The sequence below is a fragment of the Polistes fuscatus genome, unplaced genomic scaffold (genome assembly GCF_010416935.1).
Source record: "Polistes fuscatus isolate 324 unplaced genomic scaffold, CU_Pfus_HIC Scaffold16, whole genome shotgun sequence".
NCBI classification, from domain to species: domain Eukaryota; kingdom Metazoa; phylum Arthropoda; class Insecta; order Hymenoptera; family Vespidae; genus Polistes; species Polistes fuscatus.
In genome coordinates this window covers 54,463-73,707 of record NW_025113064.1, presented here as the reverse complement: position 1 = coordinate 73,707, position 19,245 = coordinate 54,463, and the positions used below count along the sequence as shown (strand labels likewise).

At 31.6% G+C, this 19,245-nt stretch overlaps 1 protein-coding gene and 1 long non-coding RNA gene across 2 annotated transcripts in view; both read left to right on the top strand.

Moving 5' to 3' along the window:
• The window catches only part of LOC122514863, a 70,136-nt gene extending 52,477 nt beyond the window's left edge, over positions 1-17,659 (top strand). The window contains exon 3 of the long non-coding RNA XR_006303140.1: positions 16,905-17,659. This is a non-coding gene — a long non-coding RNA (uncharacterized LOC122514863). The remainder of the gene's footprint in view (positions 1-16,904) is intronic.
• Positions 17,660-17,819: 160 nt separating this feature from the next.
• Positions 17,820-18,880, top strand: LOC122514846 (the record flags this gene model as incomplete). Its single annotated transcript, XM_043631918.1, has 2 exons — positions 17,820-18,380; positions 18,589-18,880. Coding segments are annotated over exons 1-2 (685 nt in total), but the record flags the coding sequence as incomplete, so codon positions are not given.
• Positions 18,881-19,245: the final 365 nt, after the last annotated feature.

Here is a 19,245-nt window from a genome sequence, read left to right as displayed (position 1 = left end):
GTTTTTTTTTTTCTTTCTTTCTTTCTCTTTATATCTCACCACTTTTGTTTTATTTTATCGAATAATCTCTTTATACTTTTAAATAGTTTTCATACGGTTTTACGTTGTATCGAATTAACGAATGAATCATTTGTTTTATTTTTTTTTATTTTTTTTTTCTCTATGAATAACGCGAACATAAATTACAATTCAAAATCAATAGACGCGCTTACATCTGGCAAGCGAGAATACGAAATATAATTTAACTGTATCGATAATCTCGTAAATTTCTGGTTCAAACTATTTCGACGATGAGCAGCGTGGTGAAGGAGGAGGTGGTGAGGGAGAGGGGGGAGAGGGATGGTCAAAGTTTCCAATTATCACGAACGATAATTACTAAAACGTTTCGAATATTCTTCTTCGATAATTGGTCGTATAAACGAATCGCAAATGTGTGTTTGAAAAATAATCTCAACCGTATTACTCCTATCTCCTCCGAAATTCAATGATAATAATAATAATAATAATAATAATAATAATAATAATAATAATAATATCTAATTGAATGATTGATGATTTTCTCAAGTCAGATGAATATTTTGATTTGTACAAAGTTAATCAGTATAATCAACACATATTTTAATTAATTAATTAAATCTATCACCCCCTCCATCCTTTTCCTCCTCCTTCTCCTCCTCCTTTTCATTCCAGCTCATTCCCCCCGTCTACCATAACTCACACCATCAATTCGTAATATGAATTTTCATTAGACGATAGGAAAGGATGATAACGATGAAGATAAAGGGTAGACTTTTCGAGTCGTTCGCATGAACACTAAAGTTTTTTACACAGTGTAACTGTAACTTTCCTTAAAGTTTCTTGTCGACGTTACAGGGTTCGTGTTAAACCTCCTGGATCGTCGAACCGTCTAATAGAATTACCCTAACGTTGGCACGAAAAGGATCTTCCTTCTAGTTTTCTCTAACATGTTTCATGGTGTAGAATATCCTTGTAAGATAAAAAGGAAAACAAGTGGTTTAGGTTAGAATATGTGTACGTGTGTCGAATTGTTGCTATTTTAGGTTAATGAAAATACGCGGGTCTTAATGTAAAATAATTTTTGTGGATCCTATATAAAACACGATGGTTATTTAAAAAAGTTTTTTACAAACGATTCTAATGTATGTAACACGTTGTCGTATCTCAAAGGATAACCTCTCTTTACGTGCATCACCAGAAAATCCCACCATCACCGGTTTATTAATCACTACATAATATCCCTAGATAAAAAGCGCCATCTACCCTAGACGTTGATCCATTGATTATGGCGCGAAATTTAACATACATCAATATGATCCAAAATTTGTATACTAATTAAATTGAATTATTAGTTAATAATAAACGATATAGCTGTTATATAAAATTGTACGTTTTTGCATAATACAATAATCGATTATGCATATTAACTATATTACAAGTATGTATAATAAATCTTTAATTAATATTTCATATTCACGTTTGTTTATTATTATTAAATTTGATGGCATGTTTGCCATAAAACTATACTTTAATAATCTAGAGACCTTTTTTAGTGAGATCGATTTAAATCGAAATAGAATAATTCGGTTAAAGAGAATTAGCGTTAGATAGATAGAACATTAGAGAGAGAGAGAGAGAGAGAGAGAGAGAGGGAGAGATGGATCGTGTAAATGTGCGTGGGCACGAAATTTGCAAGTAAATGGCAATTAATCAGTGTCCGTATGAATCAGGAGAACGCCGTTAATTTGTCATTTCGTGGCGTGACAATTTGCATGGTACCGTGTATTGGTTATATGTATATGTGTGTGTGCGTGTGCGTATGTGTGTTGTTACACGCTAACGTAGCAAAGCCACGTATGGGAAAATAATATTTATATTTCTCAGCAAGAATAGTGAGCATATATTCATTCGCTCACGTATGCATTATGTATAATATACAGTACAAGTGAGAACACGTGAGTTAATGTGAGTCAATTTAAGTATTATATATATATGAATATATGTGAGTGTTAATAAATGGGAATGTACGTGAATGTTTGCGAATGTAGGTGCGTGTGAATGTGTATTTTTGAAGCTTTCTATACGAATGTATAGGCAAGTAATGAAACACGCGTAGTATACCTGTATAAAGTTACAACGGTTGTAACTTCATACTTAGGAAGCATTATCCGACACCACGGAATTCTATTTACTATGGTATTACGTAACTATATTCAATGACATAATAAAATTTTACGACTTTACCACTTGACAATGTTTCTAGTATTACATTTTTTTAGTTTTATGTTTTTTCTTTTTCTCTTTTTTTACTTTTTTTTTCTTCTTTTTTTTTTTTTTAATGAAGAGATATCAGATACAGGTGGATAAATTAAACGATCACGTTTTGTGACTATATATTCTATGATGTTATAAAACTGTACTATTTTATACCGTTACAGTTTGACGATATTTTTGGTATTACATTTTATTTTATTTTTTTTAATTTTTTTTTTTTTTTTTTTTTTAACGGAAAAAAAAAGATATCAGTCAGGTAAATTAAATTGATCGTGTTTTGTGACTGTATTCTACGACGTAATATAAACCGTATCATTTGACACAATTAAAACGTCAGTATTAATTAAGAGAAATACATTTTATTTTATTTTATTTTACTATTTGAATTTATTTTTGAATGAGGACAGATCAATAGGGGTGTTTGATATAAACGATCAAATCACGTTTTTCTATCAAAAGAAATAAATCTTCTTTTTAATAAGAATCCATTTTATCTCTCGATAAATATTTTAATTTTTTTATGCAACCGTTTGTCAAAATGATACACGTAATTTTGTTTATCGTGCATTTCTTTCATCTTTCTTTTTCCTTTCTCAAGATACCTTTCAAAATATAAAGATTTATGAGTTAGATTATAGTGGCCTCATGCCTAATCGATTATCGTTCAACTTCTTTTTGCCTTTTGAACTTTCAACAATGGCGCTTTTAATAGAAATATACAAAAAAAAAAAGAAAAGTAAGCAGATGAAATTAATCTTCCAAAGTATTTCTAAAAGAAATATGTTCGTAAATCAATTTAATTTTATAGAAACAATTTAAACGAATATTATTTTTACAAAAATAAAAAATAAATATAATTTAGATATACTACCAATGAAAAAAAAAAAAACTACACGGTTTGATTTTTACGTAGAATAAAAAAAATAAAAAAATAAACGAGAAGAAAAAGTTAAGACCACTCGATGATAATCACGTATAGTTTGATTAATCCGAGAACTCATTTGAACAAAACCAAAACAACCAAAAAAAAAACAGGCCATTATCTTTAATACTTTGAGTGGAGAGGGCAACAAAAAAAAAGAAAAGAAGAATGAAAAAAAAGAAAAAAAAAGTTAAATATCCTTTAAACCTAGCTACCATCTCTGACGCAAGTAAACCACTCATTAACGGACCGTTAACATGATTATCCTCTACCTTTTATCCTTTGTGTTATTACGTATAGATATTTTATACGTTTTATCCCTGGAACGGTTATCCTGCAGTTTTTCTCTCTCTCATCTCTCTCTTTCTCGTTTTTTTTCTTGTTTTATTTTACTTTACATTTTTATTTCATCCTTTACCTCTTTACCCCTAAAGCGCTGCTTTTTATAATAACGCGAAAGCGAAGGGGGCAAAAATAAAGTTTTGCCAGGCTGTTAGAGTTAAAAAAAAAAGAAAAAAATTAATAGAAAAAAAAAAATGAGCACGATGAAGAGAAACCAAGCAAGTGTGTGTGAGAGAGAGAGAGAGAGAGAAAGAACTGTCAAAGTGTTTCGCATACGGGGAAAGGTGCATTTTCGCGTTCGAGCTGACGTGAAATAGTTGCCGATAAAGTTCCGAGGTATTTCGAAATTTTCTACCATTTTCGATAGTGAAAAAGCACAATATGTGGTGAGAGCGTACAACCGAAATGGGAGTTGGAAAAAAAAAAAAAGAAAAAAAGAAAAAGTGGGGAGAAAAAAAAGAGTGAAGTTCACGAGTAAAATCTTTTAAAACTTTACAAAGTATGACTGGATCTCCTTTTTCAAACTTGATATCTGTCAATCACTATTAAAACGTGCACGAAATATTTCAAATATATGATAACATAATTATATTAAACTTATACTGATGTCCGAAAATATTTTTGTAACTGACTGTACATATATTATATATATTTAAAAATAATTTTTGTCCAAAAAAAAAAAAAAACGCGTATACCACATGCTCAGGAAATATTACGAACGTATCAATCACGTTGGACAGGTACGAAAGCACGTTAACCAAATTTACGAAACACGTAATACTACTAAATTCAATAAAAACAAAAAAAAGAACAAACAAAAAGCAAATGCAACAAAAAATAGGATTTAAAGTATTTAGAAACAGTGAACATTTGAAATACCTTAACCGGTGTGAGTGAGAGCCTGGATAATCTCATTCTTTTTGATTTTTTTCTACAAACCCATTTAAATCGAAATTGGGTTCTCACTGGGAATACAAATCAATTAAGGGTTAGATCTTTTCTATCCGAATTAGCAAACTTGAATAATTCATCTGAGGATGTCTGTCAGCTCGAGAAACACAGAAAGAGAAAACGCGTGTATGTGAGTATGTATATACAGTTGAATACAAAGACAGTCAGACAGACAAACAGGTAGACAGACAAACAAATAGACAGAGAATCAGATAGAAGGAGAAACTGCAATAGTCGTAGACCTGTGTGTTTGATCCTGAGCATGTAATTTGGCTTACTTGGCGCTAATGAAGGAACTCCGTACACATTTGCTTGCATACGCACACATACTAAACGCATACCAACACGTATATGTGTGTGTGTATATCATCAATCTGTACATATACATATACCAGTTAATTTCAGTGTTGTATTTCGAATAATAGGGGAGTAACACACGCGGTAGTAACTTGCAAATGAACTACTACACGAGAATACTTTCAGAAGAAAACAGCAGACATGCTAAGAAACAGACGACGATAGAGAGAGAGGAAGAGAAGGAGAAAGGTTGAGGGTGAGGGTGGTTATCGATTGACGATTCATGGAATCGAGATAGTTCAGTTAATTAGCATTATATCCAAACCATCGTAGAATTGTTAATACAACAGAAGAATAAGTTCCTATGTATGTGTGTATACATATACCATAAAACAGAGAACAGGGAAAGAAAGAGAAAGAAAAAAAGTGAATGAGAGAGAGAGAGAGCAGTCGAGTAGAGAAGGAAAGCAAATTATTGTCATATCGGGTCGATAATTGAGCATAGGCAAGCTCTAATGAACTGAATCTGGCTCGTCGAGTTTTCACGTTGGTTGCTTGCAACCAAAGCAATTACGATACGATAAGAGAAATATAGACAGAAACGTGAACAGTAGAGAAGTGTATTGAAGAGGAGGAGGTGGAGGAGGAGGAGAAGAGGAGGATTTTGGGGTGGTGGTTATGGAATGGGGTGGTTATGGGGTTGGGTGGATAAGAGAGCTTTTGGTAGATGGTAGACATTGAACGTAATGTAACGTCGCGTTAGCCAATCTGTAGTATAGTAACTAGTATTATGTTTACAACAGAAATTAACGTCTGACTAGTGCAGGTAAACAACTATTGTGCTGTCAATGTGTGGGATAGGAGGAATTGGACGACGATAGCCGCCGGCAAAGGGGTTTCAATATGAAGGAACGAATGTGTGGGAAGTTCGTTTAACCACTTTTGGGTTAGAAGAGAAATGGTAGGAATGAAATGGAATGGAATGGAATATGGGATTATTCGTTCTAATTTCCAATTAATACAACATGGAATATTCTAATATTATGATGTTTGGATTAAGGTTTACATTTATTAGTTAGTATCACGTTTTATATTGGATATTGTTCGTTCTAATCGATTGATATTAATTGTTAGAGAGGTGTGTCTGTGTCTGTTGTGCGTTTATGTTATTGAGAATTTTGATTAGGAAAATGTAATTCGATATTATTTGGTAGTTGTTATTATGATAAACGAAATTTGAATGGATACACATTGCGTGTGTGTGTGTGTATATATGTGTGTTTAATTCGATGTAGGGGTTTATATTTCTTTCGAAAATTCATTCATATTTTATTTTATCCGATTAATATTATATTATTGTCAAATTTGTAATTAGGAGATGAGATGTTTCTTGCAATAAAATATTATTTCATTGGGATAATTGATTGGTTGTTTTGTTTTTGTTATTATACAAAAATGTCATCCTAACGTAACCATAACGCTAAGTGTTCTTAGGATAATCATTTGTTACTTGATATTTATTCCAATCGTATCATTATTACATAGAATTGATATAAAGGGGGTGTAGATTTGTATTTGATTCCATCAAATTTGATTGATTAAGATGTTATTATTTGATTTGTTTTTATGAACAAGCTCGTAATTTGAGAGATTTATTTATTTTATTTATACAAGCAACGTTTGTGATATTTTAAGATTCATATTTGATGTTTCTCGTGGTTACGTTATTCCACCTCTCTCTTTCTCTTTCACTGAATATATGTAACTTTCATCTAGGAAGCACTTCATCCTATACATACATATATATATATATATATATATCATATTTTCCAACGTTTAATTCCATTTTCTCGTACGTAGTAGCTTCTAGCTGTGCTGAGGTACGTGTGTTCGAGCCATGTTACGTTTCAAGTAACATAAAATCGTGTCGCTAACTCTTCCCGCCTAGTTGGAAACACGCTCCGAGCTTAAACGAGACGCCATTCTGCAGAATCCTTTCAGTTCTTGGTCAGCAGCTTATATCATAAAAAAAGAAAAAAAAGAACAGAAAGAGTTTCGAAGAATGATGAGGAGTGAGACGGGAGGGGGGGGGTGGAAAAAAAATTCTTACTCGCGAAAATCGTAAAGGACAAAATATAAAATATATATATATATATATCCTTTACATATCCTTATAATACATAAAATATACAGAAAATATACAGACATTAATATACAGAAAATACCGAGACAGTTTTTAACCCCTTTGTCCTAAAACAACGAATCAGACTCCTGGTTCAGGTATTCTCGATATTTTTTTAATTTAGTTACGTGTAATTATCATTATTATTAATTATTATTATTATTATTATTATTATTACTGTCCGAGTAATCAGGAATTAGTGGATAGGACAAGGGGTTAATGATAAAAATTATTTGACCAAGAAAAAGAAAAAAAAAATAAATTTTAGCTATCAATCAATCAATCAATCTATCTATCTATCTATCTATCTATCTCTCTTTTACCATTTATTTCTATTTTTATTTTGTTAAGCCAAGCTCCGATAGATAATATCGGATATACAATACTTTTTACAGGATTACAATTTCGTTATGGATGGAAGAAGTTTTGAAAAAAGGGTCCAAATATTTATATCGATTTGGCTGACCAGTTTTCAAACACTCTCCCCCTCTCTCTCTCTCTCTCTTCTTCCCACTCCACCCTTTTTTCTACCAACGTTGCAATATTCGATAACATTTCCTTACCTACCGACCTACCTACTGGTAAATATTAGTTTCACAGCTGTATCCAATGCTTTTTCGTTTTATACTCGCTCCCCTTTTTTTTCCTATTCCCCAGCATCCTTTTCTATCTATCTATCTATCTATCTATTTATCTATCTACTTTTTTTTCTTCTTCTTATCTCTATCATCTCCTCTTACCTTTCCCTTCATATTATTTTTCCTTTCCCTTCTAACACTTTCGATTTCACATACATACTTCGTATCGTAAACGTGTCGACACGCTCACATTTCATTTCTTTTATTCTTTTTCTTTTTCTTTTTTTCTTTTCATTTCTTTTCTTGATATTATACGATCATTTCAAAAACACGTACTGCACGGAGTGTAACATAAACGTAACAAAACGTTGACTCGTGATCAAATACACCTACCCTTCATCCATTTCTATGTTTTCACAACTCGTTCTTTTTCAACCCCATTTTATATTACTATATATCCTAGTAATATTTATTATAACTAGGAACAAGTCACACAGTTTATATTACTATACGTTACGAATATATCTATCCAAACTATGCTAGGGGAATAAATATTTTTGGTGACATTTTTTAATAGATAAAAATAAAATATATCGATAAAAAAAAAAGAAATAAAATGACGTTAAAAAGAAGAAAAAAAGGATGGGAAGAAACAAAAAAATGTAAAACAATATGAACGATAACTCTTTGAATTTAATTCCCGTTGAACGCGTGCGCGCAATCGCCTAGATGATAACGCGATACTGCTAACGGTAAATTTTAGCGCAAATATCGCATTTCGATATTGCTCGAACCGTCCTCCCCCTTACCCACCCCTTCCCCTTCACCTTTCATCCTCTACCTTTTACTGCATTTACCTCCCTACTCTTTCTACTCTTCCATATCATGGAAAGCTCGTACCAAACCGAGTGCAACGTACTCCGAAGAAATATTAATTTTGATCTGCTGATATATACATATAGATATACATATATTTTTATCGATACGCGAGTTACGCGCTTATATTCATTTCCATTTCGCGTATTATGCGTGCATATGTTGCTAACGTTTATTAAAAAAAATTATATGTATTATAAAAATACGAACATATATTAATCTACATTTATTAATATATTATTATTATTATTATTATTATTATTATTATTTAGTACAATTTCTCTAATCATTTTCTAAGAATCAAACTAATTTGAAAATATCGAAAAGTAATCACATTGTTTCTATAATAAGTAATAAAAGATTTGTAAATATTTTTATAATCTGAAATGATTAATAAATAATAGTACATGTTTATAAAATTATTATTAAATATATAACATCAATCTAGTGTTTTCAATTTACTGTGTCACCTATTTCAACTGAACAGTATAAAAACACTGTGCATCATTTATAATATAAAGTATGAAGTATGGGGTATGAAGTATGAAGATTGGGTATGAAGTATGAAGTATGAAGTATAAGGTAGGGGATAGAATATAAGGTATGAGGTATGGGGTATAGGGTATGGGTTAGATAGGGACATGATTCCACCCGGTTATAGGAAGTGGGATAAGAATCATGGCTCGCGTAAGGGCAGGGTCGCATCCCTGAAGTAGACCTATCCCTGCCGGGTTCGCAGAGAGTATCTACCCGCTACCCTAGAAACCCTGACGCAACCATAAACGCAATTTTACTGCTCGCTTTGATTTTCCTTTTCCAATTTGAATGCATCGTTACGTGATCCATTTGTTTCTTATCATCAAACCCACGACCCCCTTTTCCAACCCACCATCGTGTATCCCATTTCTCTTATAGTCATTCTCGAATAGGTCAAATTATTTGTAATCCTTAAGGAAGGTTGATACACGCAACTGGGAATACTTTACTACCCTTAGCGTGCATACATTGAAAAGTGGGAAGGGGTAACCATTCAATTCCCATTGGTCGTACGGAATGGCTTGGAAGAAGTGTACCGAGGAAAAAGAAAGAAGAAAAGTATATAGAAAGAAAAAGATTGTGGTGGATAAGGATGAACGTAGAAAAGAAAAGAAAGAAGCGGGTTGGAAGGGTGAAGAAAAGGGGGGGGAAGAAGGGGGAAGCGGGATAGTAGAGTAAGGAATGCTCGGGGTGCAAAAACGGGCGAGTAAATATCTTGCAGTGGCGGTAAACGGGAATTGAATAAACATTTTTCAGCAAATAGACCCGACAATGCTACGAATTTAAAAGTCGCTGAGACGAGCACAGGTGGTTTTCTTCTCCCTTTACCCACCATCCACCACATTTCGTGGTACTGGTGATAATATTGGTGGTAGTTGTGATGGTGATGGTGGTGATGGTGGTGGTGGCATGGTAGAAGTAGTGGGGTAAAAGCTACCAACGGAAAAATTGCATTTCAGCTAGGTGAACTACCCCCTCCCCTTACTTTTACCACCCCTTATCTTCCTCTATCCTAGCATTTACTTCTTTCTTTCTTTCTTTCGTTTTCGTTTTCTTTTTCTTTTTCTTAGCGATTTTGCAGTCATCTCTTCTGTTCCCCCGCCCCCCTCCCTCCCCCACCTACCACACTTTCAAACCACCAAACCCCTTCCTCGATTCTTTCTTACTCTTTTTCATACTCCTCCTATCATAAAGCTTCTTCCTATTTCCCCTTATTCCCCCTTTCCCCGTCCCTTTTCCCTTCTCCTCTTTTCCTTCTTTCCTTTTTCTTTCTTATCGTCATCCTCGTCGTCGATGTAACCGACTTTTCCGGTTTACCGGTTATCTCCCGATTCTTGCTGAGAATTGGTTATAAATGCTAATGTACGAACCTTCCTTCTCGTTCGTAACTTTACCGGGTAAGATTCTTTCCTAGCTTGGCTGGGCAGCAATCTTCAGGAAAGAAGATTCCCGAGATGAAATACGCGTTTACCGAGTTCTGCGTGAAACGCAAATTTTCATGATATTTCCGATTTTTCTATTTCAATTATTTCCTCTCTTTTAAAATGTTCTGAAAAATGCGTACACGTATGAGAAAAAAAAATCAGAAAAAGGACTAATACGAGCCTATTAGTACACATTTGTTTATTAATCAACTTTAGGTATATCTAATTAATTATTTTTTAAGAAAATCTTGATTTAGTTCTACAATTTTAAGATGTTTTAATAATATTTTGGATTTTCTTTCTTTCTCTCTCTTTTACAATGTTCTGAAAAATGCAAACACGTGCAAGATAAAAAAAGAAAAGAAAATATTGTTAAATTATTCATTGATTACTACAACTAATAAGATTATTTTAAAACTTGGAATATCGTGTAACGTGAAATATTTTAGTTGCAAAAAAATAATTGAAAATTTTATAAAATTATCGTTGAAAAATTTGTCTACAATCTCATCGACAAATCCGTAAGATTTTTTTTGTTATATGAACATCCAAAAAGTTCTATAAATTTAGAAAATATTTTCTCTAACACATTTATATTATAATGTATAAACATTAGAACAATTTCGTAAAATGCATTTTAATATAAATATTCTTTAAAACAATAGAACAAATTCGAAGAGAGAACATTTTGAAAATGAATCAATTAATTCAGTAGAAATATTTATACGTAATCGAATTTAAAAAAAAATAAAACAAGAATAAATGAATGAAATCGTAGATAAAGATTAGAAAGATATTGGATAATACGTTTAGAACGTTTACAGTGTGCAACTTGGAAACACAACCCCACATTACACATGGGTATTTGTATATATATATGAAAGTAGTAGTAGTAGTACACTAGATATATGTACATACACTAATTCAAACACATACACATACCTAGATTCGATTTATGATCGAGGAGAATACTACCAGGGGTAGTTTGTCCTAGCCATTCGAAGTGTTTCTTTTCAGGAAAAGCCCGAATACGCGTCGAACGATCTAGAGAATAACGATCTAGAGAATACCGATCTAGAATAGTTATCGATCACGCTAGGCGATAAATTAACGACGAGTTAGTACCCAATCTAAACCCATTTCTCTTCCTATGTCTGCGTGCAACTTGTTCCTATGTTATATCCCCATAAAGAAAAAAGAAAAAGTAAAATAATATACAAATACAACACAAATATTTACACACACGTACACACACATACACATTATCAAAACGTTACATATACTCATATACATATTTACATGGGGGGACAAAAAAATGTATACGTAAGCGTAAGTGTGTGTATGTATGTATGTGTGTGTGTATTTAGCGTGATCCTAGTGAAATCAACATGAACGAATTTTTTCTTTTCTCCTTTGTCCTAAAGGAAGGAACAAAAAATTAAAAAATGTATATATATATATATATACACATAAAAAGCAGCAACAGCATTGTTGAATCACTAGAAACTAGGTCAAACGAAATCTCTTTATCTCTTTTCTTTTTTTTTTCTTTTTTATTTGGTGTTTTTTTTTCCCCTATACAGAGGGTGTCCTGTAACCAAGTGAGGTTGTAAATCTTCTAGAAGACAACTAGACGTTTTTTTATTTCTTTTTTTAGAATACCGTTAGTGTGTTTTCTCTCATCAACGTACGAATTAAAAAGAATAAGATAAACGATTTTGTTCTGTAACGTTAGACAGTGATTTCTTTTCTGCTGTCACGTTCGTAGATTTTGTTCATTGTATATTCGAACGTTTTACATTCCGATGTATTCCTGTTTAATTGATATTATCTGTTTTACAGAAAAAAAAACAAATAATTAAACGTCGGTGGTTTGCGTGTACTCGTTAAACGTTTTTTGTGTTTTGTTTTGTTTTTAATTTGTCTTCTTTTTTTCTTTTCAAATAAGAAACAAGAGAATAGCAAGAAAGAAAGAAAGAAAGAAAGAGAAAGAAAGATGTAAGAGACTGATGTTTCCTATAATACTTTCTATGCCTTAAGCAAGACACTTGAATTCCTTTGGTACTAGGGACACGACAAGGACGTTGAATTATCGAGGAAGGTCCTTTGGGAAATCGTTCGAAAGAACTTTTACAAGCTTTTCCTCTTTTACCTTAGCTTTCCTCTCTTTCTTCCTTCCTTTCTTTCTTTCTTTCTTTCTTGTCCTATCCTTTCCTTTCTTTCTTTCTTATTTTTCTTTCCTTTTCTTTCTTTTTTTTTCTCTCCTGTGTTCAGTGGGAATCACCTGAATTCTTTGCATCCTAGACCATAATCGATAATCATTCGTCGATTTGTTCGAACGAATAAACGAAGCAAATAAACAAAAAACGTATGAGGACAAAAATGTTCTAAAACGAAATAACAATGATCGACGTTTCCAATTTGCGATAAAATAATGATACGAATAATTTGGGACGAAATTTGAATGATAACATTTTATTCGAATCATTTACTGTAATACCAATATACAGTGTATGTACATCTTTAAAAACTGAATAAACAAAATGAACGTCATTTTATTTGAATCATTTAGTGTAATACCAATTTACAGTGTATGTACATCTTTAAAAACTGAATAAACAAAATGAACGTCATTTTATTTGAATCATTTAGTGTAATACCAATTTACAGTGTATGTACATCTTTAAAAACTGAATAAACAAAATGAACGTCATTTTATTTGAATCATTTACTGTAATACCAATTTACAGTGTATGTACATCTTTAAAAACTGAATAAACAAATGAACGTCATTTTATTTTAATCATTTACTGTAATACCAATTTACAGTGTATGTAAATCTTTAAAAACTGAATAAACAAAATGAACATCATTTTATTTGAATCATTTACTGTAATACCAATATACAGTGTATGTACATCTTTAAAAGCTGAATAAACAAAATGAACGTCATTTTATTTGAATCATTTACTGTAATACCAATTTACAGTGTATGTAAATCTTTAAAAACTGAATAAGCAAAATGAACGTCATTTTATTTGAATCATTTACTGTAATACCAATATACAGTGTATGTACATCTTTAAAAACTGAATAAACAAAATGAGCGTCATTTTATTTGAATCATTTACTGTAATACCAATATACAGTGCATGTAAATCTTTAAAAACTGAATAAACAAAATGAACGTCATTTTATTTGAATCATTTACTGTAATACCAATATACAGTGTATGTACATCTTTAAAAACTGAATAAACAAAATGAACGTCATTTTATTTGAATCATTTACTGTAATACCAATTACAGTGTATGTAAATCTTTAAAAACTGAATAAACAAAATGAACGTCATTTTATTTGAATCATTTACTGTAATACCAATTTACAGTGTATGTACATCCTTAAAAACTGAATAAACAAAATGAACGTCATTTTATTTGAATCATTTACTGTAATACCAATATACAGTGTATGTACATCTTTAGGAACTGAATAAACAAAATGAACGTCATTTTATTTGAATCATTTACTGTAATACCAATATACAGTGTATGTAAATCTTGAAAACTGTAATAAGCAAAATGAATAAGCAAAATGAACGTCAAAGTGAAAAAAACCAAGGACGTATACGAATAGAGAAAAATATCATCAGAAAGATTTTTTTTCTCCCCTTCCCGCCTCCCCCCCCACTACCTGCACATACATAAATTCATGGATAAGATGAGAATGGTAACCCCTTTGAATCTTCAACTTCTTTTTTCAAACTAGGAGTGATTCAATGCTTGGGTCTTGTCAGAAACGTTAAGAGAGATTTGAATCCGACGCCTTTCACAAAAGATTTCGTCCTTTGTTGTCCACCCGAGCATGGATTTTGTGTAAATGACGTGAACGAAAAGGGCCGAAACTTGATGATCGTTATCAAACATTTTTCACTATTCCTTATGATACTTATCGTTCAACTTTAATTCCCCCCACCCCTCCATACATCCTACGTGTTTTATTTATACAGCAAATATATTTTATAATAAACTAAATTAACATTTATCCAGTCCGATTTGTTCTATCAAATTTATTAAAAACTATAATAAATAATTGAAACGTCTGTTTATTTATAGAACACATTGATTTTATATCAAAATGAATTGGTAATTGTAGAACGAACGTTTAAAAATAAATAAATGTTCGAAACAATAAGAATCATAACACGTTATATAATTCAAATGAATAATATGAATATTTAAAAATGAAATTGAGTAGTGACACGGTGGTGTCAGTTGTTCGGACACTATTCCAAAAGTCAAACTTTATTTCCAACATTCTTGCGAATGAAAGTACACAATAATGCGAGCGAACGAGCACTATGGGGGTGGGGTTTAGGAAAGTAGTAGTTGCTAGCAAAAGGGACGTGACGGAATTTCAGTATATCACTTTACGCGTAGCCCGACCTTTTCGTACTTCCTCTACATCCCACCAGTACCATAAACGTTAATGCAAAAGGGGGAGATACGAATTTTCCTCGTACTATAATATTCCCATCTTCATTCTTCGCATCCACTTCTCATTATCTCTGCTGTGATACTCACAGTATAATAAATTACGTTACAATTGATAGACATAAAAAGAAACCTTGAAGTTATCCTACGTATCAAATTTCTATCATACTTCCCTTTTTGAACCCCAACGTTTCTATTCTCGTTTTTATTTTATTATTTTATGCGTATCATCGATAAAATATTTTATACAGCTGTTACTTTTTGGATTGTTGTTTCGTGAATTGTTTTCTCGTTAACATTTATATTTCTATATAAATAATTCGATAAAAATATATTTATATTTTACGATATAAATTTATATTTCTTCGTCGTAAAATCAATTGAAAATTTCGTCAAATTGTACGAACAGATTTTTACGGTATATTTCTTTTTTTTTGTTCTTTCTGTCAAAGAGACAGAAACAAGTCGTGGATTGTTTTCGTTAACATTTATATTTCTATATAAATAATTCGATAAAAATATATTTATATTTTACGATAACATTTATATTTCTTCGTCGTAAAATCAATTGAAAATTTCGTCAAATTGTTCCAACAGATTTTTACGGTATATTTCTTTTTTTTTTTGTTCTTTCTGTCAAAGAGACAGAAGCAAGTCGTGGATTGTTTTCGTTAACATTTATATTTTGATATAAATAATTCTATAAAAATATATTTATATTTTACGATAACATTTATATTTCCTCGTCATAAAATCAATTGAAAATTTCGTCAAATTGTTCCAACAGATTTTTACTGTATATTTCTTTTTTTTTTGTTCTTTCTGTCAAAGAGATAGAAACAAGTAAAAAAAGAAGTAAAAGGTGGATGAAGATAAATGTATGGCAAAAGAGAAAGAAATGGAATGGGAAATTTACATTCGTAAGTACCTGCGATGAACGAGAACGCGTTATTTCTTATTCATTCCAAGCCCTTGACAACTTGACGATAACTCGTTCTTTGATTAAAGACGCTTTCTCCTTTTTCCTCTTGTCCCGTTGTTCTTCTTCCCCATCGATTCACCACCCACTCCTTTACCACCCACTTTTCCACCCCTTTCACCGTTCCCTTCTTCTTCTTCTTCTTCTTCTTGTTCTTCCACTCTTCTTAGCTCTTCCATTTCCATTTGCGTATTTTAAAAGCGTTACTGTATTTTCAAGTAGTCGAGCGTAGATAACTTTACTTTCGTTAATAAAAAAAAAAATTAAAAAAAGAAAAAAAAATCCGACGAATTTTCCAACTCGTTTTCTTATGCAAGAACGTTCATATAATTTTTTTTTCTTTTTTTTCTTATACTTTTAAACTCTCCGTAATCTAATCGTTTTTTTAACTTAAAGTAAGAGAGCAAAAGAGAGAGAGAGAGAGAGAGGTGAGGGTGGGGGGTGAGAGGAAAGAAAAATATTTTATTCGAACGCATTAACATTTAATCTTTAACTTCTCATCGAGAAAAATAAATTTGAATTGTAGGAAGACCAAATTCCAAATCATGATAATAATTGGAGAGTCGAATAAACAAAGAATCAAGAATAATATTTACGGTTGTATAATATTCTTTTTACGTAATCCGATTGAAAGTGTTTTTTTTTAAGTCTGACGAAGAGAGAAGTGGGGGAAAGAAAAAATATATTATTCGAACTTATTAACATAGAATTTTTAAATCATCGTCAAAAATAAATTCAATTCTAGGATTGAAAATAAAATCAGAAATTCGAATAATGATGAATTTTTATCCAAACTAAACAATATTTTGAAATAATATGCGTAGTTGTATAATTTTCTTCGAGCAGAATTCGACTAAATTTCTTTTAATCCGAAAAAAAAAAATAAAAAATAAAAAGAAACAGAGGAATGAGAAAATATTTGATTCGAACGCATTGCCATTGATTTTTGTAAATTATTTCCAACTGTGTGTGAATGAAAAATAAAATTCAAACACGATAAATACATAGGGTGAATATTTTTCTGTTTGCAGAATCTGACCGTGGTGACGGGTTTGCAAGAAACAAGTGGAAATTAAAAGTGATAGATAGTACGGTATAAGAAAAAAAAGAAAAGGAAAAAGGGGGACAAGAAGAAAAAAAATAGATGAAGAAAATATCTTGGCTCGTTTCGAGTAGGATAGATCATCCCTTTCACGTTCCTTCGGTCGAATGAATTGAAACGACAATCTCAGTTCAGTCGATTGAATCTCGTCGAGCAACGTAATAAGAATCTCGGTGTTACCTGATAAGATAATAATGGGATAAAAAAAAAAGGGATACGCACACCACCGTTTTGCCTGGAATGAAATATTTTTAACTATTGGAACACGTCTTATCTTAAAACGTTCAACGTGAAATCAAATTACATTTCGATACGAGAAATACAAAAAAAAAAAGGGTATAAAATGTATATATAAATATAATAAAATCATAGTTATCATGATTGTATCATGATAAATTGAAATAACAGATAAAATATATATATATATATATATGTACGAAGGTAGTGTAGTCAAGGTTTCGTTAAATCAAATAGCATCGTTGAGAGATAGAAAAGTACCTTCAGCAAATCGGATTAAACTTAATCCGAAATCGGTAATTCGAGGAGAAGGGTATACATGGATGCGCCGGAAAAGGGAAACCCGATTGAACTACGAGGATTCGATTCCTTGACAAGAATGAGATTACTTTGGAATAATCGAAAAGAGTAAAAAAAAAATAACACAACAAAACAAAACAAAATAAAACAAAGAAAAAAAGAACAAAATAGAAAATCATAATACTCGTGATAATTGTGGAATTCAAACAAAACCTTTTAGGGGATTATAAAAAAAAAGATAAAAATTAATCTGATTTAATAATAGTATCACTAATAAGCAATAAACAAAAAGAAAAAGGGAAAAAGGATTATTCATTTTAATGAAATATAGTAAAAAAAAGCAAATGCTATCTACGGGAGAAATATCAAATAAAAAGAAAACGGTGGTATTGTTAAGTTGCGACAAATGTTTGTTCCTGTCGTTAAGAAAAATATTAAGGTGATCCTTTGAGAAAAAAGGTTGAGAGGAGGGAGAATGGAGAAGGACAACGTTAGACATTATAGGGCTTACGAGGGTTTCAAGCCTGCCAATAATGGCAATACCTCGTCCCTTAAAAGAACAACAGCGTCTACGACAACTACGACAACAACAAGTTCGTCTGAACATCCTAAAACGTTACATCCATCTAGACAAGTAAGATGTCTCTGTTTTGGTGGAATACCAGACAAGGCCAGCCAACAATCCTTCCTAAAGGGTTTCGCTATAAACCTTGGTATCTGTGCACTTATGGTTGCGTATACGTTGTTAGGAAGTTTCATATTTCTCGCGATAGAGGGGGGAACTGATAATGTTGGAATTCATCGAGCATTGGCAACCATTGCTGTTAGTCAACCTGCTAAAAGAAACACCACGGCATGGTTAAAACAGGTAATTTTCATTAATTTTTTAAATTAATTCATTTTCTAAAACAATAACTTAATTTGTTTGATTATTTTCAAATACCAACCCTTATAAATGTTAACTTTCGAGACTCATTTGAGTGAAACTCATTGAACAAATGATTTGTTTCCTTTGTTAAATAATAATAATAATAATAATAATAAACGTAGGTTCAATTTTGATTTGTATTTTAAAGGTTAACAACGAGGCACGCGCGAAGACGGTTGAAAATATTTGGATATTAACCGAAAGCTTGAACATTCTTTACCGTGAAAATTGGACGAGATTAGCTGCCCAAGAGATCTCACGGTTTCAGGATCAACTGGTGAAAAGGATCACGGAGGACATGATGGCTACTCAGAATACTGGCACGTACACTGGCAGTACAGGTGTTAATGGTGATAGTGTCACAGAACGACGAATACCTGAATACGAGTGGAACTTCGCTAAAGCATTCCTCTACTCTCTAACAGTATTAACTACTTTAGGTGAGTCTTTGTATTATTATCATTATTAACCCTTTGCACCCTTTAATTACATATTTAAATATTTTTTCAATTATTGTTTCCATAAATTTGTTTAATTTTTATTAAATGTCTAACAAAGTTTGTATATTAAGGGTTGATGTGTGACAAATATGACGATAAGGTGATGATAAGGGTTGAATGTAATACTATTATATTATTTATAAATTAATATTATAAATTTTAACGTTCGTATCTTCGTAACGAATCGTTAACTATACCCGGATACTTTTTTCTTTTACAAATAAATTGATTAAACTTTAAACAAGTACAATCAGATTACCAATATGAATGAAATTTAACTGTCATAAAACAGGTTTCGAAGTTGT